Source organism: Cyanistes caeruleus, chromosome 8, assembly GCF_971803275.1.
Source record: "Cyanistes caeruleus chromosome 8, bCyaCae1.hap1.1, whole genome shotgun sequence".
NCBI lineage: Eukaryota > Metazoa > Chordata > Aves > Passeriformes > Paridae > Cyanistes > Cyanistes caeruleus.
The window spans coordinates 35,134,498-35,158,435 of NC_141708.1; the positions used below are offsets into that span (position 1 = coordinate 35,134,498).

Below are 23,938 nucleotides of genomic sequence, written 5' to 3' on the forward strand. Positions count from 1 at the left end.
GAAATGAGGAGTTTCTGACCTCCTGGGTTGAAGAATAGTGAAATCCACCAGATGGACATTTGTTTCTGGTTAAATCTAATCTTTACAGCGAGTATATCCAAGTTTCTGCTCCGTTTCCTAGGAGTGGAGGAAACAAACACTGGCACGCCTTATCGGGGCGATGGACTTCCCATCACTGGGGATCTCAAATAGTCCCCAAACCTCCTCCTAAAAGCTGTGTTTTCATACTTGCTGGCACAAACTCCTTGAGCAGCGGAGGGAGGGTGTTTCCTATCTTTCCTGGCTTTGGTGCATGTTGCTGAAGGGGTTTCCAAGTTCATGTCTGTGCTTGAGCCAAGTGCAGGGGAAGCTCTGCCTTTGCCTGCAGCACATGGCAGCCGCTGCCTTCGCTGCCTGCAGTTAAACCCCGGCTCTGTCCTGGGCCAGGGAGTCATCCCTGGCAGTATCAGATGCACAAATCTGAAGGCTTTCCCTTTGTCCAAGCATGGAGCCCCACTGCCAGGTTTGTGGGGACAGATTTTATCCACAGAAATTTCCCACACTTGTATCTCCCCTTCAGTTTTTCTTTTTTTTTCCCCCCTTCACACACACACACACACACACACACACACACACGCAAGAACTTATCTCCTTTTGGGAGATTACAAAACCTGTGGCTTGATATCAGGATGAGGTACAGTGGTCCAGGGCAATCAAGACATAAGATTTGACCCATCCCTGCCACTTGCAGACCACCAAATCAATCTGGGCATGCTGTATAATTGGTCAGATTTTGGTTTTAGTCACAAAAATAATCCGTGTACTCAACTCCTGCAAAATATTTGCTTTGGAGCTGCTCGCCTGCCCTCCCCAGTCTTTGAGCAGTGCACTAGCTTCAGGTCACCATGCCCCAGGGAAAACAGAAAGAGCTACAGAGAAAAGCAACATAAAAATGACTAGAGCCTTTAAATAATCTCCTTACAAGGGAAAAGGGAATTTAAGAGAAAAGATAAAGATGAAACTGAAATTAACACTGTAGCAATGCTTTACTACTACTACTTCAAGCAGGAAGGACCAAGAGGACATCTCAAGAAAACATAATGCAACTTAAAAGGAGTTCCAGGAGTTTTCTCCATGTCCTTGGAGGACCAAATAACTGGGCTAACTAGCCCAGAATTGCCTCTTGTGCGTGACCCTGTTTTGAAACACCCTCAAGGGAGCAAGGTGACAGCAACTGGGAAAAGCAGCTGGTGGCCACTGGGAAGGAGATGTGAAACTGCTCACAAAGTGGGAACTCTTGACCCCAGGGAGGCCAGAGTGTCGCAACCCCCCTGCCCCCCGTCAGCTCCTTACTGTGGCGGTCGATGTCAGGCGGCGTGAGACGATGGGGCACTGGTCGGTGGCAGTGACAATCAGGGTGTAGCGCCCGTGGCTGATCTCGTAGTCCAGCTCCTTCACCGTGCGGATCTCCCCCTGCAGGGACAGGGGAGAGCAGCTGGGAGTGAAGGGAGCGGGACAGGGACACGTCTGGAATGGGGCCGGCATCCGTACTGACCGTGGCGTTGTCAATGTGGAAGGTACCCAAGATGTTGCCTTCGGTGATGGCGTAGGCCACCGTGCCGTTGGGTCCCTCATCCTGATCCAGGGCCTGCACGGTGACCAGGGTGGCGTTGAGTGTGGAGGGACCTTCGTCGAGGGTCACCTCGTAGAGCTGCTGCCGGAAGGCGGGAGCGTTGTCGTTCTCGTCCAGGACGGTGACGTACACCATGGTGGTGGCCTGTGGGACACGGGACATGGCGTTAAGCCCTGTTGGAGGCATTTTCTGGGCAGTCCCTGGAGGTGGCTGGATCTGTCAAGGTCAATGACCAGCATGGGCTCAGCACTGCCAAGAGACACAAATGAGAGTGCAGGGCTCCAAATGAAATGAGCCGTGGCTTCAGACTCACTTCCAGGTAACGCTTGGGTACAGAGATAAACGTGCTGAGATTAAATCACACACTTGTTCCCAAGCAAAGCGTGTCTCTAGGGGATCCCTCCTCTTTTCACGGTTTACCATTGCTGGCAGCACCAGGGAGCAGCCCATGGCACTGGGAAAAGCAGACCTTGAACCTCTCTGTCCCTCTCTTTGGAGGAGGCGCATGTGAGTCCTTGTCTTGCCACTGGGGAATTGTTACAACAACAATAGTTATGGTATATATGGATGGAAAATACAATATACATGAATGGAAAATACCTGGAGACAACGCTGCCGTGGCTCAGGGGAGGAACAAAACCCAGCATCTTGGACACTCAGACTGACCTTCCATGGTCCCACCACCTCCCTGCTGACCACAACGTCAGTGCCCATCAGGCTCGGCTGGATTGGAGCCTCTCCCGCTGTCCCTGGCCCTGCATGGTCACCTGATGTCCTGGCTGTCTTATGGGACTGCCACCCCACCTGGGGATGGGGAGGTGACAGTGGCACCCCACTCAGCACAAGGGCTCAGCACAGAGGTGGGGGCTTGGGGCTTCCTTGGGGTGTTTGGGCTTCACACCTGCACCTTCCCCCAGCAACAAATCTCTTCCAGCCAGCCAAGGGTTACATTTTTGGCAGGAGCATCACAGCCGTGTTTGCTGTAAAAGCCACAATGCCACACGGTAATTAGGTACTTTTCTATTTCCCCGCACACTCCCGACTCAGGGCAGGCAAGCAGCAAAGTTTCCTGCGGCTTGCAAAACTCCGCGTGTCTCCGGGCTCCACTTTCCAGGAAAGGCTGACTGGAAACGAGGCAGCTCTCAGCTGCAGCTAGAGGTTTTGTTGATGCCTTTGGAATTCGAAGAGAAGCTCCAGGAGGAATTACGTGTCAGACCACGGGGCTGCTTTTGCTATTTCAGGGCAGAGTGTAAATGGGCTGCAGGAGGGGGATGCTTTGCTCCCATTTTTTTTGGGGGGGGGGTATGCTCCATTCCCTTTTCCAAGTCGGCACTGCTCGGAGTAACCCTTCCCTGTACCAGCCGCTCGTTCATCCCAGGAGAGGTTCTGCCTCCTTAATCCTCACAAACAAGGGGAAAACAGTGATTGCGAGCCAAGTTACGACCCGGCCCAAGGAATCAGCACCCGCGAGCCCCTTGGCCCGGCGAGCATCCCCCAAAAACGCACTCAGGGGGACCAGCTGGCTCTGGGTGAGGCCGTAAGGGAAGAAACCCAGCAGAGGCACCCACTGTCCGAAGAGGTGGGGTCCGAAGGCACCGCCACCCGCGGGTGCTCCCTGCAGCCTCTCACCTCCGGGGGGTGCTCGCTGTTCTCTGCAGCGCGAATCGCGATGAAATTTCCTGTGTGTGTGTGTGTGTGTGTGTGTGTGTGTGTGTGTGTGAGTCCGGCTGTCGCGGCGGGGCTGCTCAGAGGGTGCGGTGGCTCGGCAGAGGCCACCTCTCCGCGGTCCCCCCGCCACCATGGGGACAGCGTCCTCCCGAAGCGGGCTGCTCCTGGCTGCGCTCTGCCTGCTGGCTTCCCACGGTAAGCTCCAGCTCGCTTTCCTCTCCTCCCTGCCCGGAGAAACTCTCCTCACTGGGGCACCCGTGCTCGCCTGCTCGGGGCTGAGCTCCGGCACAAGGAAATCGGGTGTTTGGGGCGATGTTTGCGCTCCTCCCCTGTGATTTTGGGGTGTGCGTGTGGGGGGATCAAGCCGGTGTTTCACACGGTGCTGGTTGTGCTGGGGTAAAAAAGGGGCCGCAGGGGAACTGCCGTTCTAAAACTCTGAGAGTGTTTTTTTTTCTCTTTCTTCCTCTGCTTTGATCTAACATGCGTGGGAGCAAAGCAGCCCCCTGTCCCCGCCAGCCTCCCGCTGGGGACCCCGGGCTGGAAAAGCTGCTCCGTTCCCGCACGGCGCTTTTCCCTGGCGCGGTGGGGGTCCCCGGCTGTGCCACGGTGAGAAGACCCCTTCCAGCAGCCCTGGCGGAGCGGAGAGAGGGGATTTGTGCGAGCAGCCCTCTCTGAGGATGCTGCGCTCCGCCGGGATGTGCCGGGCAGCTGCTCCGGGTGGGCAACCAGCCGTGGCCAGGGCCACGGGGAGCGGCTGCCGAGCTCCCCTTCCCCGGAGGGAGCGCTCCCCAGCGCTGGGAGCTCGCTGGCTGCTTGTCAGGGGGATGCTTTGGGAGGGGGCTGCTTCATGCCTGACTCCGCACCAGCCCTGGCATGCAGCGTTTCCCTTCGGGCGTCCGGGCCCAGGCAGTGGAGCAGGGGCGGTGGCATTAAAACTGCGGTTCCACTCTGGACAAGGACTCAGAGAAGGAAGCTGGGAAGGACCGTGATCCCTCCCTGCCCTGCGCAGGCGGAGGATGAGCGTCGGGCTTGGCTTCACTCTCTCTCCCGGGACAGAGTGACTGCCTCCACGACTTCTGCCAGCACATCTCCAGGAAGATGCCCAAAGATGCCCCAAGAGGTCCCTTCCCTTCTCCTCTGCTACAGCAAGGCTTGAATCACGTTTTGCTTCTCATCCGAATCTCGGCATCAGGGAGCAATTCCCAGTATCTCCACAGGGATTTGAAAGATTTCATTTATGCATCTGGGGTGCTGGGACTGAGCTTCAGGCCTTCTGCAACGCAACGAGCTTGGATGCTGTTGTTGAACGTGAGGCTGCTGCCAGAGGAACTGAGCTTTGCGCAACCCCACGCCTGCCAAAACTTTCTGAACCCCTGGCTAATTTTAGCAGGGATTGATGGAGAAGTAGCCCTTGGAGACATCCAGCTTGGGGATGCTGGCAGCAAGGTGGATGTGGAAGTGGCAGCAAGGTGGAAGTGGCTCCTCTTCACGTAAAGGATGGCAGCTGAGCTGGGCTTTCCAAAATCTCATCCCAAAAGTGCTGTCGCTGAGCCAGGGCTGTGCTGGCAGAGGAGCAAGGCAGGACCTCCCGAGGCTGCTCCCTCCGCTGCCTGGATGATGGGTACCCCCACTGCTGGAAAAGCCATTTGGCCCCTGGGGTGCAGGAGATGAGGGCTGCTAACATGTCTCAGGCATCTTCAGCAAGGTTTTTCTCTCCTCTTTCTCTTGTGCTCGAGGTGCTTCTGCAGAGCCACGGACGCCCCTGCACATCTCACCTGGCTGATAACTCTGGGGCATAATCACAGCTCAGTGACGATGGGGCTTGGGGCACTTTGATGTGAAGAGGAGGAAAGCAGAGCTCCTTGCTCCACCTCTGTCTCCAGCAGCCCCTCCCCTGCAGCAGGTGAGCCCCTCCAAAGGCTCCATCCCCCTGATCCCTGCAGATTTCCTCAGAGTGGAAAGAAGCGGCCTGATGTGGAAATCACTTCTGGCAAGCACAGGAGTGCAGAGCAAACACCTGCTTGCCAGGGCTGGGGACCAAACACAGCAGAAGGAGCCAGGAGAGGCTCTTGGTCACTGACCCAGAATTTGGTGTGAGATCCTGATTTATTTAAGCTGTTGGTTGGCCAAGCAGCACAGGTCAGGTTTCTGCACTTTTTTGTGTTTCTGTTTTGTCTGAAAGCAGAGCTCTCAGGTGTCAAGAGAGTGATGCCAGCACTGGGATGTACCAACACTGCACTGGGCTCTGCACCTCACCGGTGCAACGCCACCGTTTGGAGATGAAGTTACTGAGGTGCCAAAGAGGAAAAGGGGCACTTTTGGCACCTGCTTGAGGCCTCCTCTGCCTTTACCAGATGGTGACAAGACAACAGCTCTCAGCTCAGCCCTCAACTGGTCCAACCAGCTGGAGATGCATAGAGATGGGCATCTGGCTTTATTTTGGCACTTACCAGCAGCTCTGACTTCAAAGGGAATGGTTTGACTGGGGTGTGGAAAGAGCCAAGCCTGCGCTCTGGGCACGGAGGAAGCCCAGGAGATTAAAGATCCATGGGCTTTAGTATAAAGACACCACCAGAAGATGTTTCCTCTGGGCTCCATCTGGCATCCAGCACGTGTTTGAAGCCTGGGTACATCTTGGGGAGGGAGCACCAAGGGCCCTGGCACCGCTCTGGGCTGTACCGTGCCCTGCCAGCTGCTTTCTCCTCCGCTCCGTGGCTTTCAAGAGCCTTCCCCCGCTGCGGAGAAGGAAGGGAAGCCTGCAATGCCGAAGGTTGCACACATGGTAACCTCTGCCCCTCCCCGAAAGCGTGGGCTGTGCTGACTTTCCATCCAGACGGTTCCCATCAAGCTCCGGAGGTGGAGGCTGGACGCTTCAGCAAGGCAGCGCTTCGCAGCCTGTGCGGGGATGAGCGGGACGGCCCTACTCCACTTGAGGGGGGCGTGTGGAAAACAAAAGGCTCCTGCAGATACTTTTGGAAGGTGTTGGAAGTGTGGCTTCCTCCAATAGAGCCCTGGCTTCCCTTCCTGTGGCTCCCAGGAGAGCCCCGATGTGAATGGGGCACTTCCCCTTTGTGGCAGGTATCGAGAAACGCATCTGAGGTGCCTTTTGTGCTCGGCGCTTTGGCAAGGAGGTGGGGGACCTGCTCTGCCAGAACCCATCCAGCCTGGCTGTGCATCCTGGCCCCAGCAGCACCCAAGGGTGAGGAGAAGTCAGGGCTTGCCAAGGAGACTGAACGAGGCAGCACTGAGCTCAGGCCACAGGAACCTCTGGCCCGGAGCAGCTCCGAGCTGCTGCACCTGCTGTGGGGAGCAGGAAGCAATTAGCCAGAGTGGCCAGGCAAAGGTCACACCATCCCTGGCTCTGGGGACTCCTTGGCACTGTGGGCTCCAGAGCAGGGAGTGCAGTGGGGCCGATCTCCTTCCCAAGGGCTCCGTCTCCCTGCAGAGCACCCTGGGGCAGGGCACAGGGGCTTCGCGGCTGCTCATGCAGCATCGCGTCAGAGATAACCACAGTGGGAGGAAGGCACGTTTTTGGTTTCACTCTCTCCAGCAGAGCAGGTGACACAGTGACTCCACTGCCAGGACGCTCTCGGGGTGGCCCAGCAGTGTGGAGCCCCTGGGCTGGCTTGGTTCTTGGGCAGGCACATCACGCCCCGCCTGTGACTGACGCCCTCTCGACAGAGCAAGCGAGAAACCTCAAAGCGAAACGTGGTGGAGATAATGGCACAACAGGATGTTACCAAAATAAAATAAAAAAAAAAACAAACCAAAAAGAAGCAACAAACCCATCTCACCCTTATAACATCTTCTCTGCTGCAAACCAGCCTCAGAAACCTCTTTTCCACTGTAATTCAAAGTAAATAAACACGGAATCTGCTTTTTCTACAGCTTTCGAAGTGACGTAAGCACTTCTGCAAACGTGAAGGAGGGGCAGGGCCAGAGCAGCAAAACCTCTCCTGTCCTGGCACTTTTCCCTCTGCTCATGCACAGCTGCCCTTGCCCAGCAGTTCCCCCCACCTGTGTGCTGGGAATGCCACGGTGTGCCCCTTGCTCCCACTTCTGCCATGCCTCCTGCCCACGTTCCAGAATTCCTTTCTGAAAATTGTTGTCGTTTTCCAGAAGCTCCTCGCTGTCAGCATCAGCCAGTTCCCCCACTTCCTCCCTGGGGGCTGAAAAACAAGGAGGGTGGGACCTGCTCCCCGCCTCATCTGGGGGAGAAGGGGGGCCACTGCTCCTCCTAGAACTTTTCTGTTTGTTTTTGCTCCTTTTTATTTTTTATTTTTCCCTTGCAGCTGGCCCAGCAGTGCTTGTGTTTCCTCCTTCACAAGCCATAACCCCTCTGCCTTGCTTCTCCTCTCATCCTCGTTTGCCTCCCTGCCCCACACCTCTGCTGGCCCCAGAGGAGCTTCTGCCTCCCTGCTGCTGATGCTTAACCATATTTCAAGCGTGTCTCTCCTGCAGAGTTGATTTCCAGGGTGAAGTTGTGTTCCCAGCCCGGCTACAAAATCCTGGAATGGTCTGGGTTAGAAGGGAGTTAAAAACCATGCAGTTTCAACACTTCCTTCTACTTCAGGTTGTTCAGAGCACTCTCCAACCTGGCCTTGGACACTTCCAGGGATGGGGCAGCCACAGCTTCTCTGGGCACCCTGTGCCAGGTTGCTTTGCCAGCACTGGTGGCGGGTTTGCAGTTTGCAAGCTGAGGGTAAAGCCAGGCTCTGACTCGGTACCTTCTCCCTGGCAGGAGGGGCAGCAGCTTTCCTGATCACCACCCCGTACTCGCTCTGCGTCTGTCCCGAGGGCCAGAATGTCACCTTGACCTGCCGGATCAGCGGCCCGCTGGCCGAGCGCCACGACCTGCTCTACAAAACCTGGTACTTCAGCAGCACCGGCGACCAGAGCTGCTCTGACAAGAGACACATCCGCAACGTCACCGACAGGGAGCTGCACCACGACCTCAGCAGGCACCACGAGCTGCCGGGCAATGGCTCCCAAAAATCCCCCCTTGGGCGGCAGAGCGGCCACCACGGTGTGGAGTTTGTCCCTGACCACCACGGCGCCTTCCACATCGTGGTGATGAACCTGACGCTGCAGGACAGTGGGAATTACTGCTGCTACGCCGTGGAGGTCAGGAGGGAAGGCCACGGCAAGCCCCACACCATGCAGGTGGCTCACGGCTTCGTGGAGCTGCAGATCCAGCGAGGTGAGGGGGGAAAAGGAGCCCCTGCCAGCCCTGCATCCGTGCCAGGGCACAGGGCCAGGGAAGGGGAGGTGGGGGATGCAGCGTGTGCTGATGCTGGAAGTGCAGGGCATGTTCCAGAAGTCAAGGAGCAGCAGATGTTGAAGGTTTGAACTGGGGCTAGAGAGCAGCAGAACATTAAAAAAAAAAAAAAAAAAAAGAAGGAAAAAAAAATTCTTAATAACTCGAGAGGCTGGAATGCAATAAAATCCATGGTACATAGTTTCACTGATCTTCTTCAACCTCCTTCTGGCAGAGAGAAAAACAAGCCTCAACTTAAAAGGAGCTGGCTGGTGGTGCAAGCCCCAGTGAGGGCTCACAGATAACCTTGGGACAGCAGCCCAGAGGGAGAGGCATGAGGGAGGGGAAAGGCATCTCCCGGCCTTGATTTGCAGCATTAGATAGCTTTTCTTTTAGACTGAAAAAAAGGAAGCTGCATGGTCAGGGATGGGCCCTGCTGCCATGGAGAAAGGGGGACTTGCAGCAGGGATCTGGGTGAACACTTCCCAGGATGAAACTCCTGCTTTGGACTGCTCTGGGATGACATTCTCAACACCAGGGAGAAAAGGCAAGGACAGCCAGCAGGCTGGGGGGGTTCTGTGGGACCTGAGTGAATCCTAAGCTTTTCTGTTCTCTTCTGCAGGCAAAGGAGGGCTTCAAAACTGCACATTTCACACTGCCACCGGCAAAGGTAAAGGGAAAATTCCCTCTTTCCAACGTGCTGCTTGCCATCCTGGCCCATGTTCCCTAGGGATCACTGCCAACACACCAGTGCCCACATGCAGCCTCGCAGCAGGGTGGCATCCAGTGCTGCTCCAGCAGGGTGTGCATGACAGGCACATCCCCAGGCTTAACGAGAGCCTTCTTTAGCCCATCACCTAGACATGATGGTCCTGAAGCCCATGGGGATCATTCACCCTCCTGTTCTAAAGCACCTGAGCCCCCTCCCCAAGTAGGGATTTGGTTGCCACACGCAGATGGGAAGGGACAGGACGGTAAAGAGCTGCAGGAACCCCTTGCTACACCCCGAGCCTGGGTCACCTCTGCCTCGAGCAGGGGAAACCCAAACCTTGCTTGAGTGCTCAGACAATGTGGGGCTCCCCCAGAGCTGTGTCTAGACATGGAGATGCCCACACTTCACTGTGCAGCTGGTTTCTTGCTGGGTCCCTCTCTCTATCCCCCTTTGCTGGCTCCTAAATGGGCAGATTTGGCTAAAATTACTTTGCAGCAGGCCCAGACAAGGGAAGCAGCTCCTGGTCCCCAATGAGCTGTGCTTTCTTGTCCCTAACCTTCAGTCTCAAGTGCTGAGACACCCTGCCCTGTCAGGAAAAAAGAGAAAAACATCCCTTCCTAAAACACAGACCCATGGTGCAAGAAGCTGCTTCCTCAGATAGAGGTGCAGGAGAGGAGCTGAACCTGCCCTTGATTTAAGGAGCCTCACTGTCAGCCATCCCACAGGGGCCTTGGTGGCCACAGATGTGCCTGCAGGCTGCCAGCCTTTCTGGGAGCCTCTGTGGGTGACACTCTCCAGGGGCACATTAATTAGCAGAGGCTGTGGGTAACAAGCCCTTTGATGCCCGAGCATTTTGAGGCTGGCAGTGGGTTGGGAGTCAGCGCTCTAAAGTTGCTGGGAGCCTTTATCCAGGCTTCTCTCCTCATATCTAGAAGACCAAAACCCTTGGGATGTCCTGCAGCAGTGCAGGACTTTGGTGAGGGTTCTAACAGGATGCCTCAGAGCTTATCTCCACAGCTGGCAGCGCTTCCCAGCGTGAATACCGCGCGTGCATCAGCTCTGAGGCAACACGGGCTGGATGATCTTGATAAACTTGATGATGGACTTGACAAGCAATCCTGCAATTTTGGCTGGGGAAGCCAAGGAAAGGGAAGGCCAGGGGGAGCATTCACCTCTGCACTCTTCTGTTGCAGATATCACGGCCGCCGCGCTGGCCACGGGCGCCTGCATCGTGGGCATCCTCTGCCTGCCCCTCATCCTGCTCCTCATTTACAAGCAGAGACAAGCTGCCAGCAGCAGACGTATGTACCGGGACACCCAGCTCATCTCCCGGGCTGCAGCAGCCTGGCAAGGCTGGATGGGATGTGCCCCACGGGGATCGGCTGCTTCGGCTGCCCCAAGTCCCACGGGCCTGGTGGGAGGTGGAGGTCCCTGCCAGGTGCCTCCTGCAGAGCTGTCCTGGGAAGGGCCAGGCATGCCTGCAGGCTGCTGGTGAGGAGGGTGGGAGAGGAGGACACTGAGACTGTGAGGATGCTCCCTGCCGAGCCCTTTGCTCCACATCCACCGTGAAAGACATCTCATTTTCTCATCCCTCCCTTCCACTGCACACCTGAAACAGAAGCTTTGCCTTCTGACTGACTGCAAAGCAGTATTTGCACTTTTTCTCACCCTCTTCTTTAAAAAAGACCCCTGACATGTCTATGGCCATAGGACTGCAGCAAGCCAGGTCTCCCCTCTGCTGCCCCCGGCCTGGAATCCCAGGCTGAGCTTGGCTCCAGAGATTTCAGTAATTAAGCTCCTGCCCGTGCTTGGCTCACGGAGATTTCGGTAATTAAGCGGAAAGGGGCACCACCTCAACTGGCAGAGCCATTTCATCAGCCCTTGGGCAAGCGGGGGCCCCGTGGTTTTCCTCTCCCAGCTCGGTGGGCGGCTCTGCGGCTCCGAGGAGACCTTTGGAGAAGTGGCTTTTGCAGCAGCAGCGGGCACGGTGCCAGCCACCAGAATGGGAACTGTGCTCTCCACACATCCCCCTCAGGCACCCACCTAGCAGGGGCTGGGCTGCAGCTCCCACCTCCATCACCTGGATGCTGCTTCACCCCAGTCAAAATCTAGGGGGGTTTGCCCTGCCAGGGGTCACGGAGCAGGTTATTTCCACACAGCACTTTTCTTAGGCACAGGTTGGGCCAGAACTCGAGCATCTCAGCTCAGGCAGGCAGGCAGAGCCCAGTAAGGTGGGCTGTGGGATCTGCTGGGGCAAAGGGGGTGAGGGAATACCTAGCACCGTGCTGCCAAGTGCCAGGTGGTGTTTGCAGAGCCCCAAGATGGTGCCACAGCTGGGTGGTGGCATCTGGGCACGAGTGGGGCTGGACTGCAGCTGCACCTCACTTCACCCCATGCCTGCAGAGGTGCCTCTTCCCCTTCTTTGGAGCCTGTGGTCTCAGTCTGGGAGGAAGCTGGGCTGGGGAGTGGATGAGATGGGAGAGGGCAGGGATGCAGGGAAGGAGGTTTGGGAGCAAAGCAGAGGCCTGAAGAAGAGGGTGAGGGAGGGAGCAGTGCAAAGGGAGAGGAGGAATTGGAGGTGGATAAGGCATCAGAACCCAGCACTGGCAGTGGGTCTGGGCCTTGTGCTGCCAGCACTCACCCCAAACATTTTGTCTTTGGCAGGTGCCCACGAGCTTGTCAGGATGGATAGGTAAGGAAAGCCACGTGCTCCCAGCTCCTCACACGCCCCTGCAGCCTGAATCCCACACCCTGCAAAGGTCTCGTCCTTTCTGCCTTCCCCTTGAAGCCAGCACATATCCCAGCAGAGTGTCACCCACGCCCTGAGTCCTTTCCCTTTCTGGGAAATCACTGTTTCTCTTCCCTCTCTCCATGTGGGAAGTGCCTCCTTCCGTTTTTCAGGGGCTTGTGTCTCCCTGCACTCAGAGTTTAGCCTGGAACCACTTTGGCTAAACTTTCCCTGTGCACTGGGCTCCCCTTTGGCTCTCAGCTGAGGTGGTGCCACCTTCTCAGGAGCTGCTCCCTGAACCTTCTCCCTGCCCTGCTTCCCTGTTCCCAATGCTCAGCCAAACCCCTGGGGATAAAAAAGGGCTCCAGAAATAAAAACCCCAACTCCTCTCCTGTGCCACAGCAGCGCCCAGGGCATTGAAAACCCCGTGTTCGAGGCGGTGCCGTCGGCCAGCGTGGAGCCACGGCCCCGGCCCCAGCTCTCCTACGTGGCCAGCAGGCTGCCCTCGGAGTCCGGCCGGCATCTGCTCTCGGAGCCCAACACCCCCCTGTCCCCCCCTGGGCCTGGGGACTGCTTCTTCCCAACCCTGGGTGAGTGACTGGCAATGCTGAGCCCCTCTGGGGACACCGGGAGAGGTGTGGAGGACAGGGGGAAGGGGGGGGGGGGGGCTAAATATCAGCAGCAAACCTGGTGTGGTGTGGGACATCAAATCCCACAGCTTAAAAGATGGCAAGGACCTAAACCCTCTGTTTTCCATGCAAAAACAGAGTTCAGCCACTTCCTGGAATAATATCCCTTCAGCTGCAAGCTGGATTAATATTCCCTGGTCTGCTCTTTTCCAGATCCTGTTCCCGACTCACCAAATTCCTTGAAAGCTTAAAGACCCCAGAGGAAGCCACATCCCAAAGACCACGCCAGGCTCACCAAGACAACAGCCCTGTGAGGGTGGCAGGGCCAGGGCCAGCAATGCCGTAAGAAATGAAGCTGTGTGCAGGATCCCTGCCCTTGTCTCCCATCCTAGCACTGCTCTGGGACTGGAAGTGAACCTCTCTTGCTCCGATTTCGATCTTTAACTACCTGTTTCCATGGAGAAGTGCGTGGCTCTGTACTGCTCACATTTTACAGACTAGCTGGAAATTGAGGATGTGGGGATGGAAGGATGTCCTGCACCTGCAGGCTTCCCTGAGGATTAACTTATTGCCAGGGTCTAAGCTCTGCAACATCAACACGCCTCTGGATCCTTGACTGAACATCCTCTCTGGGAGTGGATGGTAAAATACTTTATTCAGCATGGAACAAAACAGGATCACCAGCCAACCTTGTACTACCTTTTTCTTTGCAAAACAGGAAGGGGAGAGGCGTCCTGCTGCCACCAGAGCCCTCTTTCCTTACCAGCCTTTTGAAATGGCCGTGGACTTGCGCTGCTACTGCCTTTTCAGCAGGACACATGTTGGGAAGAGCCTTATTTCTGCTGCAGTTTTATCCTTGGCTTGGGATCAGGGCAATTTATCTTTCTGTTTGTTTCATTATCAGTGCTGATTAAAAGGGAAAAAAGGATGTTTATGGTTTTCATTTGGTTGTTTTTTTTTTTTTTTTTGTTTTTTAAATGCTTGTCAATTAGGAAGTTCATCTGGAGGGTGTTGGAGGATGTTCCCGTGAGGTGGCCGAGCGCCCCCGTGGAGAGGTGGAGGCATGGGGGGACACAGTGGGAAATGCCAGGGATGGCTTCCCCCTGCCCTCCTGGGGCCACTGTGAGAGGACTCTGATGCCCTGAGTGGTGCTCTTGCAGCATCTGGACCCAGCCTCTGGCATTGCTTATCCAAAAGAAACTACGGCTCCTGTGTGACTCAGCCCCGGTGATGATATCAGACCTTGTGGCAGATGCTGTTACTCAGAGTGTGTTCATTTGTTGTTGCTGTTTTTGTTTTTTTTTTTTACTCTTGTTTCTCTTTCTGTTGTAGGGTGGGTAAAAAAATGGGCCACGAGACAAACATAAACATTAGTCATAGCAAAATAGAGTCAGACCTGAGCAACCAGGCAGTGTGGCCAGGCGGAGCATCCCTGGCAGCACGTGAATTTCCACACTACATGGCTGGGGGGAACAGCATTTGCCTCTGGAATGGGCTGGGGACGCCCCAGGCTGCTTCAGGATTTGATTAATCCAGTGTTGGCTTCAGCAGGAGCACCCTCGAGGTGGTTCAGGGGTGAAGGAGAAGCCAGCCCCGCCCCGTGTACCATGGATGGAACTTCCTGAGAACAGGACTCGTGCTTTATTGTCACCCACGGCTCAGCCCCTTCCCGGCTTTGCTGGGGAATCCAGCACCTGGTGCCTCCAGCACTTCCTCCTCCCTGTCCCAGCAGCTCCAGCTGGAAAGGCACGCCAGGGTTTTGCCTGCCTGCAGGTCTTAATGGCTTTGAAACCCTCTCCAAGCCGCGCTGTTCCCTAACGAAGGCACTGTTGGATGACAGAACGAAGCTTTGTTGGAAACAGGTTTTGCACTGTGTGGCAGGAACCCCATTTTTGGGGGTACCCGGTGCTGCAGGCAGAGCTAAGCTCTCTGCCAGAGGCTCTGGTGTGGCATGTTGGGACACTGGTGGTGTCGGTTTTCCCTCCAGAAGGAAAACTAAAGACTTCTAGGAGAGAGAAGAAATGGCTTCCCAGGCTTCCACACATTCTGGAGCAAGAGACCTGGCACAGGGGTGCTGGGCCCCCACCTTGGTCCCCATTGCCATGGAGAAGATGACACATGCTCCTGGTGAAGGTGACCCACCCCAAGATCAACATTTGGGCAGTGAGGATCCACCCTGCCTTGCTCCTGCGATTCCCACACACCTTCCAGTTGCAGCTCACCAGCTTGTGAAGTCTTTTTTTTCCCCTGGAAAGCTTTTTTTACGAAAATATTTTTCTTTTATCAGCAGTATTTCATCCTTCTGTTCCCACATTTCCAGCTCCCAAGAGATTCCTCTTGGCCAGTCTTCCCTGCTCCCGTGCTGCCCTGGGTATCCCAGATCACCACTTCCAAGTGAGGGCTTCCCAGTCCTCTCTCAGCTCTGTCTCCTCTGCCTCTCCCAGGCAGAGAAGGCCAAACCTCAAAACCCATGGATAGATGTACAAATTGCGAACAATCCTCCCCTTTTGTGCATTGTTGCATCAGCCTGGAGCTCCTTGTGAAAGAGGAGTTCCTGGCAGGCAGCAGGCCCCTGACAGACATCATTTCCCCACCCAGGCATGAGGCCAGCGGGCACCCAGCAACACGCCAGACAGCCTTTCACAAGACCTGGGTGTCCTCAAGCTCTGCAAAGGGCCAAAACTCCTCTCTCCGCTCAGGAATTGGGTCACTGGGCACTTTGTGCCTCTGGGATTTGGGTTGTGGCTGCTGGCAGAACGTGTGCTGGTGACATGGTGGGCACACAGCAGAGCCTCTGGGGACAGGCAGGGCTGCTGGGACAGCGGGAAGCGATAGGCTGTGCCGCTTGTCCTCGCTGGCACCGGGAAGGGAAGAGGCCACTGCCATGGCAACGGGATTTGCCAGCTCAGCACATGGCATTCCTCAGCACGCCAGCATCAGCGATGCTCCCACAGTGACGGGGACAAGGAGGAGCTGGTGGCATCGTGTGCTGCCTTCTCTCGTTTTGGGGGAAGAGGCTAACCTAGGTTTAAGCCTCAGTGACAACACAACTAATGCAAAAGGTGGTGATGCAGAAGCTGGAGCGTGAACCAGCCGGGAGGGAGGAGCTGAGAGTGCAAAGGCCGAAGTGAGAATCACAGCCACAGTTTGCACTGCTGGCTGTGACCTGTTTCATCAAAATGTAGAGCAGGGCTTTGCAGGCAGAGCTCTGTTGGCGGAGCAGAGAGATGGTGAGAGATAGCAGGTGGAGCTGGGGGACAGGAAGCATGGCAGTGTCACGCGAGGTGAGCCCATCTCACTGCCTGTGCACGCGGGTGCTTGCTCACCGCTCTGCAGAGACGCCGACAGAGAAGGGACTCAGAGCTGGAAAATGCCCCACGTGGTATTTGCTCTGAGGGTGACTCTCCCGCGCCAGAGTCACCCTCAGAGGGACAAACAACGAACCAAGTGGCCAGAGAGTCACTTCCCCAGACCGTGGCGTCTCGTATCAGCCCCCTTTCACTTTGAAGCCATGGCCCCTTGTCCTGGCACTCCAGGCCCTTGCCAAAATCACCAGAGCTCTTCTCATTGACAAGGACCACAGTGGACACCAGTGGTGAGCAGAACTGCAGTGGAGCTGCTGCTCCAGCCACTCCCAGTGCTGAGATGGGTGGGCAACATCTGGAGCCCTCCCAGACCCCTGAGAGCCTGCTGTGGCAGCAGCAGCAGCAGCAGCACACTTCCCTTAGGGATGCTCATACTTTTTTGCATTTGGAGATGGGAGATAAAGCCTGCTGAATGACCGTGAGGGAGGGCCCTGCAAGACCAGGCATCGAAGGAGACTCTGAACCAAATCTGTGAGCAGCAGGTCTGGACCCCGAGCCACCAAAACGTCACACCCTGTTCCTTTTCCTCCCCTCTCATGCTGGCTCAATGCCCACAGCGCTGCCTACCCCTGTCCTGCCCCCGAAGGGCCCACTTTGGTGGCTCACCGACAGGGAGGGGTTGCCCTCGTCCTCCACGGTGACCACGAGGCTGTAGAAGCTCTGGCGCTCGCGGTCCGGCGGGGAGGGCCGGGTGGCGATCTCGCCGGTGACACGGTCCATGCGGAAGGTCAGGTCCTCGTTCCCTCGGGTGATGTAGTAGGAGAGGACGCTGTTGAGGCCGATGTCGCGGTCGGTGGCACGCACCTGGGCCACCGCCGTGCCGCCGCCGACGTTCTGCGGGGCGAGCAGCACAGGTACGTGGCGTAAATCCCACGAGCCTCATCACATATAAAATACCTAATTAATAATGGAATTCTAATATGGAGAGGCCACTGACGTGCTTGAGGCTCCAAACTCTCTGCCCCAGCACCCAGCAGCTCAGCAGAAAGCTGCACATTATGTCTTATCTAGTCTGGCACAGCCTGGAAGAGCATAAAACCCACAGGGTGTGCAAAGGTGAAGGCTGTGTAATGGACCCAGAGCTTGGCTAATTATTTTTGGATAGTCCCATTATGGGGAAAATCAAAACAGAAATTCTGTTCTTCAGCCTGCTCTGAACACGTATTAAATAGATAAGAAAACCTTAACAGGGCAATATCCTTAATGCTAAGCTATAAATCACGAGCAGCAGTTCCTCACGGCTAAGTGGCACTGGCTATTACTCATATTTCATTTTTCATCACCAAATTGAGAATCCCCCCCTGCCTCAGTCCAGGAATTAAACTGTCAGGAAATAAGTTGTCTTTTCTCATGCCTGATTGTGTTTTATTGCTTAATTATCTAGCCCTTGGTGAGCTGCTTCCTGAAAGCCATTCTTATTCTGCACAGCACAGTCTCTTGTGTCACTTTGGTGGCATTTCCATGGGTGTGTAGCCACTTCTCCTTCCGGCTGGTCCCTGCAGCCTCACGGGCTTGAGTTGCTTTTTCCCAGCCCAAAACTGGGAGTACATCACCAGTCAGGGCTTTCAAGGGGTCACCAACCCTTGTATCACCCAAGGTGAGGATGGCAAGGGGCCACTGATCCTTAAATGACCCAAGGGTGAGGTTTGCAAGGGGACGCTGACCATCAAATGACCAGAGATGAGGTTTGCACGGGGTCAGCTAACACTCAAACGACCCAAGGTGATGCTTGCAAGGGACAATCCGCTGTCCCCACTTGCCTTGGGGTCAGACCTGTCCCTGGGAGGATGGAAGGAGAGGAGCTGGGTGCTCACCTCGCTGACGCTCACGTTGTAGCCGAAGGGGCTATCGATGACAGGGGGGTTGTCATTGACATCAAGGATGTTCACTCGTAGAATGTGCTCCTTCCTCCGGGGAGGAACGCCGCCATCCGATGCTTGGATCTGCGGTGGGGGGGGGGGGGGGGTGTGGATTTTCAAGGGGGAAAAAAGCTCTGTCTTGAAGCAAACAGCCTCTGTGCTCAAACCAGAAGCCCAGGGGGCTAGTGGGGGTGGTTTGGTGCTGACCCGTAAGGTGTAGTGGTCCAGCAGCTCCCGGTCCAGCGGCCGTGCCACAAACACCTCGCCGTAGGTGTTGTTGGTGGTACGGATCTCAAAAGCCCGGCCGATGTTCCCCGACGTCAGTGAGAAAGTCACCTGGAAACATTGTAGGGAATAAAAACCAGGGCAGGCAGAGTGATGTTGAGGAGGAAGAGGAGAAAGGAGACCCTACAAAAATAAATCCAGCATCCCCCCCCTAAGATGTCTCAGCTTTGGAAAAAGTACAATGTAGAGGGATCCACAGGTGTGCTGGCTTGTTGCAGCCACCCCAAAGCAAACAGGGCCAACCCCCTGGCAGCTCCCATGCTGCCAGCAATTTTTGTTATTAAGGGTGATGGGACCTCATTAATGCTCGTCTGCAGGGTAATGAAAATAACAAATGTCGGAGAGCTTCCTGCTCAGCCCACCAAGGACTTTGCTGCTGGCCTGCATGGTGGGAGAGGCCACAGCTGGTTTTCAGATTGCAGGGCTCCTTTTGACACTTGTCCCACAGAGTTCTTTGCCCCAGATAGCCCAAGGACAATGCTTTCCCCCTCCTGGCACTCACTTCACAACTCCCCCAAAACCACTGGCATTAACAACCAGAGTTTGCTCTCACAGGGAGCAGGGACGCACAGGGAAGGGGTTGGGAGGATGCTGGCAGGGGTATTTCTGTGTCAGTGAAACATGACACACAGCCTCAAAGAAGTTGGAAGGGACAAGGATCATTGAGTCCACCTCCTGGCCCTGCACAAGAAAAGCCCAGGAATCACACCACGTGCCTGAGAGTATCATCCAAACGTCTCCCTCCCTACCTGGCCATTCCTGCCTGCATCTGGATCTCGGGCCAGGACCAGGGCCACCCTCTTGCCCACGGCGATGTCCTCAGCCACACTGACAGATGAGTCAGAGGTGATGTCAAACTGGGGGCTGTTGTCGTTCTCATCCAGGACCGTGATGGTCACCTGTGAGGGGGGCACAGGGCTCAGGGCATGGGGCAGACCCCTGCCCACCCAGCATTGACAGCCACCCCGGCAAGCCACCAACACTCCACACCCCTCCGAGGTGCCAACAGCGTGCCCTCCATCCACCCGTGGGAATCAGGCAGCTGCTTGAGCCCAGGTGCTGAAGTTACATCCCTGCCTGCAAAGGAGGAGGACGAGGAGGGATGCTTGGAGGCTGCAAAAACAGTGCAAGGCTGCTGCATCTCCCAAGCAGTGTGTTTTTTTTGTGGAACATCCTCTGATTTCTATTCTCCAAGTAGCCGGGCACGGGGCAGCTCAGGTTGCTGCAGGGTGACCCTTTCCTGCTAAACTTTTCCCTAGCAGTGATTTCATCCATGCTCACAGCAGCAGGATTTGCTTTAAAGCTCAACGGGCACAAAGAAGGCAGAGCTGAGTGTGTTTAACTCAACCAGGGCAAGCTGGGTGTGAAGGAGGAGACCTGAGCTCCCTCCGGGAAAAAGGCACATGAGCACGAGATGCTTGAAGGGGACCCGGCTACCTTGGCCACAGTTAGGCAGAGGAAATGCTCTCATCGAGTTTGCAATCAAAGTGCTGCAGGGCAACACAGAAATGAGAGAGGAAGAGCCTTTCTGTTCCCGGGGATTTATTTACGGGTGCCCCAAGCTCCCAGGTGCGGCCAGGCTGAATGCGACAACATCCCGGGAGGAAGCTGGGGAGCGAGTTGTGCGCCCTGGGGTGATTCAGTTATTGTTGCTGCTGAATTCAAAACACAGAGCCAGAAGCAGGGAGAGCTCATTCAGCCTCTGCGGCAGATCCGGCAGCTGCTGTCCCAAGTGCCGGAGCAGGGAGCTGGGATTCTGCTCGCCAGCAGCAGGGCGGCTCCCGGGGCTGCCCCACGTCCTGGGGGTGGCACGGAGACTGGTGCTGGTGGGACAGCGCTGGAGACTTCCACCCCAGTCCTTCCCTGCAGCGCAGTGTGGACCTTGGGAGGGATTCTGGTCCTCAGCATGACAGACACGCTTACCTTCTGTTGGAGGAAAGCAGAGGGAGAAACAGAGGACACAAACAGTGAGGAGTTAGTGAGGGATGAGGAAGTGTGGGTTAACCCTGCATCCTACCACAGCAGTGCCAGGGGTCATGGGTATCCCTCTGCAGCAATTTGGCAGCTCCACCTTTGGGGCATCCCTGTGTTTTTTTCTAGCTAAGGTTGGCGTATCTGCCCCTCGTCCTGGGAGAGGTTGAGACGAGAGCACGGTGTGGAGAGCAGAGCCATCAGCACCCGTGGGCTGGCCCTGCACTCGGCAGAGAAATGCAAATCACCCCCCGCCTGGCTGCCTGTGAAACTGCTAAATATAACCCTCTGAAACATAAACCACCGAGGAGCATTTCAAGGCCCCTAAATTCACCTCCTTCAAAACTGTTTTAGCTGGTTTTCCCCCAGATTAGGGCTTCCCAACCCTGGAAGCTGGAGCAGAAAGCTCAGCTAGGACAGGCTGAGCCTGAGGTGGGAGAGGGAGGTGACCTGAGGTTGACAGTGGGGAAGCTGGGAGAAGCCGCTCACCACTGTGGAGTCAATCTTCGGTCCTCCATCATCAGCCACCACTGTCATAGTGTAGAAATCCCCTTTCTCTCGGTCCACCTGGCCTTTGACCGTGATCACACCCTGCCAAGCATGAGCAACAGCTGTGTGAGCCACCAAAACCTTAGCTCACAGTGCCCAAGCAAGCCAGGAGGGACCATGCTGCGTCTCCTTACCGTGACCCCATTGATTTTGAAGAGGGAGAGCGCTTGGGGGTTGGTGTTGGGGTCAAACTTGTAGGTGATCTGGTTGAGGTTGTCAATGGAGCGAGCCTGGACACGGAGCACCTCAGAGCCCAGGGGGATGTTCTCCATGATGACGGCCTCGTAGCTGCTGTTGGAGAACTGCACGGCCTCGTCCAGCTCGTTCAGCAGGCTGACGTACACGCTGCAGAAGCCCTGGTTGTTGGGGGGCGCTTGGTCCGTGGCAGAGACATTCATCAGGTAGCTGGTTTTGGTCTCGTAGTCCAGGTACTCTATGGTCGTGATGAGGCCCGTGCTTTCGTCGATCTCGAACTTCCCTTCTGCACCCGACACGATTTTGTAGCTCACCAGGCCCCCTTTCCCTGGGGAGGGAGCAGGAGCCATGGCTGAACCAGCCACACCGGAGAGGCAGGCACCACTGATGCCTGCCCCCAGCAGAGCCCATCTCACGGGATTTCGGCCCAGCCAAGCCGCGATCCGGCTGATCTCACCGCTCTCCCCCACACTGGGTGTTCCTCACCCCGCCCTTCCCACCTGTGTCTCGGTCGGTGGCCCGGACCACTGCCACCGAGGTCCCTATTCCCGCCGTCTCCCGCAGCCCCAGGCGGTTGTACTGGCGCTGGGTGAACACCGGCACCTCGTCGTTGACGTCCTCCACGTACACGATCACCTGGGAAGCCCCGGAGAAACCGCGCGTGAGCTGGGAGAGCTTGGGAAACAAACCCTTCGTGGTGCTCACGGAGAAAGCCTTCCAGCGTGCTCAAAGCCAGGCTGGACAGGGCTTGGAGCAACCTGGGCGGGTGGAGGTGGCCCTGACAATGGCAGGAGGGTTGGAACTAGGGCAGATTTAAGGTCCCTTCCAACTCAAGCCATTCCATGATCCTGTGGCAATTTCTTCAAACACCGCATGATGGAGAGTGAACACAAGCGGTTTAAAATCGCGGATCCAAGCAAGCCCTGTGGGTTGGAGTGAGTCAGTCTTTCCCTGCTGGAGGGGAGCTACACTGGCTACATTAATTCCCCCATCCTCTGGGATCCCCTGGCCAAACCCTTGGAGACCTCGCAACACAGAAACGCTGGCGACTCGGTGGGAAATTTTAGCTCCAAGTTCAGTGCTGTTTTCCCAGGGAACACATTTCCTTCTCCTGGTTTTCTGCCTGCTGCTGGTGCTGGGGGCACTTCACACCCAGCCAGAGCCCACCCCACCACTGGGTCTAAGAATAGATGCAACTGCAGGGCTGGGTTTGTGGGAACTGTGGGAAGCTGGAGTGCTGCAGCTGAAGACTGCCACCACTAGGTCCTGGATTATTTAAATAGTGCCTGGCCAGGACACACAGGTCTTCAACAGGCTGAGGCTCAGCTTTTCTTCCCAGCAGCAGAGCCGTGTCTCACCGAGCGAGTAGGACTCCCTCTGAGCGACTCCTGCGCCACCCAGCATCCTAATGGCACCAAAACGTCACAGGAAAAAAAAAAAAATTAAACACCCTCCCCCAGCAACAAGCCCTTCTCTACCCATGAGCAAGCCCCAGAGACTTTCCAGCAGCATCTTCAGGCCAGGTCTTTCTAATTTCCTGTACAAGCACTGGGAAGGGCCAAGTGCCCCAAGCGTTTTGCGCGAACGGCTTTGCTGTGCAGCCCGCGATGGCTGCGAGGTCCTTACCCGCACGGAGCTCCTCATGGGCCCCTGCTCCGTGTTGTAGGCCTCCACCTCCAGCACGTGGGAGGAGTTCTGCTCCCTGTCCAGGTTCCGCACACCTCGCATCACCAGCCCCGTGCTGGGATTGATGCGGAAGTGGTTGTGCTCATTTCCTGGTGAGGGGTGGGAAGAAACAAGAGGGATGTTGCCCACTGCCTCGACATTCACCCTGGTGACACACTGAGCCCTCCCTGGGGGGACTATTTTGGAGGGAGATTACTCAGCAAAACTTCAGCCCCATCACCTCTGGCTGCACCAGACTCAGCTACATCAGTGTTTGGCCCTGAGTCAGGCCAGGAGGAGCTACAGAATCTCATCAGCTAAGAAAAATGTGGATGTGTTGGAGTGAGTCCAGAGGAGGCCACAAAGATGCTCCGGGGGCTGGAGTGACTCTGCTCTGGAGCCAGGCTGGGAGAGCTGGGGGCGTTCAGCCTGGAGGGGGAGACCTCAGAGCCCTTTCCAGAGCCAAAAGGGGCTCCAAGAGGGCTGGAGAGAGACCTGGGACAAGGGCCTGTAGTGACAAGACAAGGGGGAATGGCTTCAGACTGAAAGAGGGCAGGAATAGATGGGATATTGGGAAGGAATTGTTCCCTGTGAGGGTGGGCAGGCCCTGGCACAGGGTGCCCAGAGAAGCTGTGGCTGCCCCATCCCTGGAAATGTCCAAGGCCAGGCTGGATGGAGCTTGGAGCAGTCTGGGATAGTGGAAGGTGTCCCTGCCCATAGAAGGGGGTTAGAATGAGGTGAACTTTAAGGTCCCTTCCAACCCAAACAATTCTGTGATTTTAGGACTCTATCTAGCTGTCCATCCATGACAAATCATTCTCCAGCAATGAGCCCTAAAGCTGAATTTTGCTTAGGGCTGGGAGAAAAGGTTCTGTGGGCTCCAAAGTGCAAGAGGATGGCAATCTCAACCTCCCGAGGCTGGGTTGAGCCTGGGAAAAACTCCCTGATGAGTGAATGGGCAGCTGGACTTACCCTTGACAATCCTGTACCACACTCTCCCATTAATGCCTTCGTCCGCATCGGTGGCTTTCACCTTCATAAGAAAAGCAGAGGAGTAGAGGTGAGGGGCAGAGAATTCCAGACTAGGACCAGTCCTGCTACCCTGCCAAAGCTGGATATCCTTCTCCTCCACCTGAGCTGGGCAGCTTACCAAATAGAAAACAAAGTAAGTTCCCCTCCCCTCATCACTGGACAGCAGGGACAGGGCTCAGGAGCTCGGCTGCTGGGTTGAGGTGGGAGCTGAGCCTCAGAATCACACCACAAATCCCAGGGCTCTGTGTGCTGCAGGAGGTGCCTCCATCAATCCTGCCCTGCGTTCCAATGCTTGGACACCACCAGGGATGGACTGAGTTGAGCAGGGGGAGCTGCTCCCGTGTCTGGTGGGCACGCAGCCCACGGTCCTGGTGAGTCACCCAAGCAGCAGCACACGGAAAAACTGCCACA

At 56.1% G+C, this 23,938-nt stretch overlaps 2 protein-coding genes across 4 annotated transcripts in view; one reads left to right on the forward strand and one right to left on the reverse strand.

Annotated features, from left to right (window-relative positions):
• CDH23 (cadherin related 23) overlaps positions 1-23,938 on the reverse strand; it is a 180,162-nt gene that overhangs the window by 15,565 nt on the left and 140,659 nt on the right. Inside the window, exons 29-40 of one of the 2 annotated variants that reach the window (XM_086901350.1) lie at positions 23,468-23,528; positions 22,457-22,605; positions 21,331-21,466; positions 20,770-21,158; positions 20,576-20,677; positions 20,039-20,041; positions 18,865-19,014; positions 18,038-18,166; positions 17,786-17,914; positions 16,578-16,805; positions 1,535-1,756; positions 1,333-1,452 (exon numbers count right to left, since the gene is read on the reverse strand). In XM_086901350.1, the coding sequence (XP_086757476.1) occupies positions 1,333-1,452; positions 1,535-1,756; positions 16,578-16,805; positions 17,786-17,914; positions 18,038-18,166; positions 18,865-19,014; positions 20,039-20,041; positions 20,576-20,677; positions 20,770-21,158; positions 21,331-21,466; positions 22,457-22,605; positions 23,468-23,528 (1,818 nt within the window). The remainder of the gene's footprint in view (positions 1-1,332; positions 1,453-1,534; positions 1,757-16,577; positions 16,806-17,785; positions 17,915-18,037; positions 18,167-18,864; positions 19,015-20,038; positions 20,042-20,575; positions 20,678-20,769; positions 21,159-21,330; positions 21,467-22,456; positions 22,606-23,467; positions 23,529-23,938) is intronic. The other variant, XM_086901349.1, reaches the window with a different exon arrangement.
• VSIR (V-set immunoregulatory receptor) lies at positions 2,659-13,534 on the forward strand. Of its 2 annotated transcripts, none has more exons than XM_023930112.2 (7): positions 2,659-3,475; positions 8,022-8,480; positions 9,160-9,207; positions 10,443-10,550; positions 11,914-11,941; positions 12,380-12,567; positions 12,820-13,534. In XM_023930112.2, the coding sequence occupies exons 1-7, from the start codon at positions 3,412-3,414 to the stop codon at positions 12,855-12,857; spliced, it is 933 nt and encodes a 310-aa protein (XP_023785880.1). In that variant the 5' UTR covers positions 2,659-3,411; the 3' UTR covers positions 12,858-13,534. The 2 variants fall into 2 exon arrangements, with proteins under 2 accessions (XP_023785880.1, XP_023785881.1); XM_023930113.2 differs by having other exon boundaries at positions 2,795-3,475; positions 12,383-12,567.

Excerpts from the sequence above, each read along its gene's own strand:
- VSIR (XM_023930112.2), top strand. The coding sequence starts at position 3,412 with ATGGGGACAGCGTCCTCCCGAAGCGGGCTGCTCCTGGCTGCGCTCTGC. Across the intron at positions 10,551-11,913 it reads ACAAGCTGCCAGCAGCAGAC|GTGCCCACGAGCTTGTCAGG; the intron begins GTATGTACCGGG and ends TGTCTTTGGCAG. Across the intron at positions 12,568-12,819 it reads CTGCTTCTTCCCAACCCTGG|ATCCTGTTCCCGACTCACCA; the intron begins GTGAGTGACTGG and ends GCTCTTTTCCAG.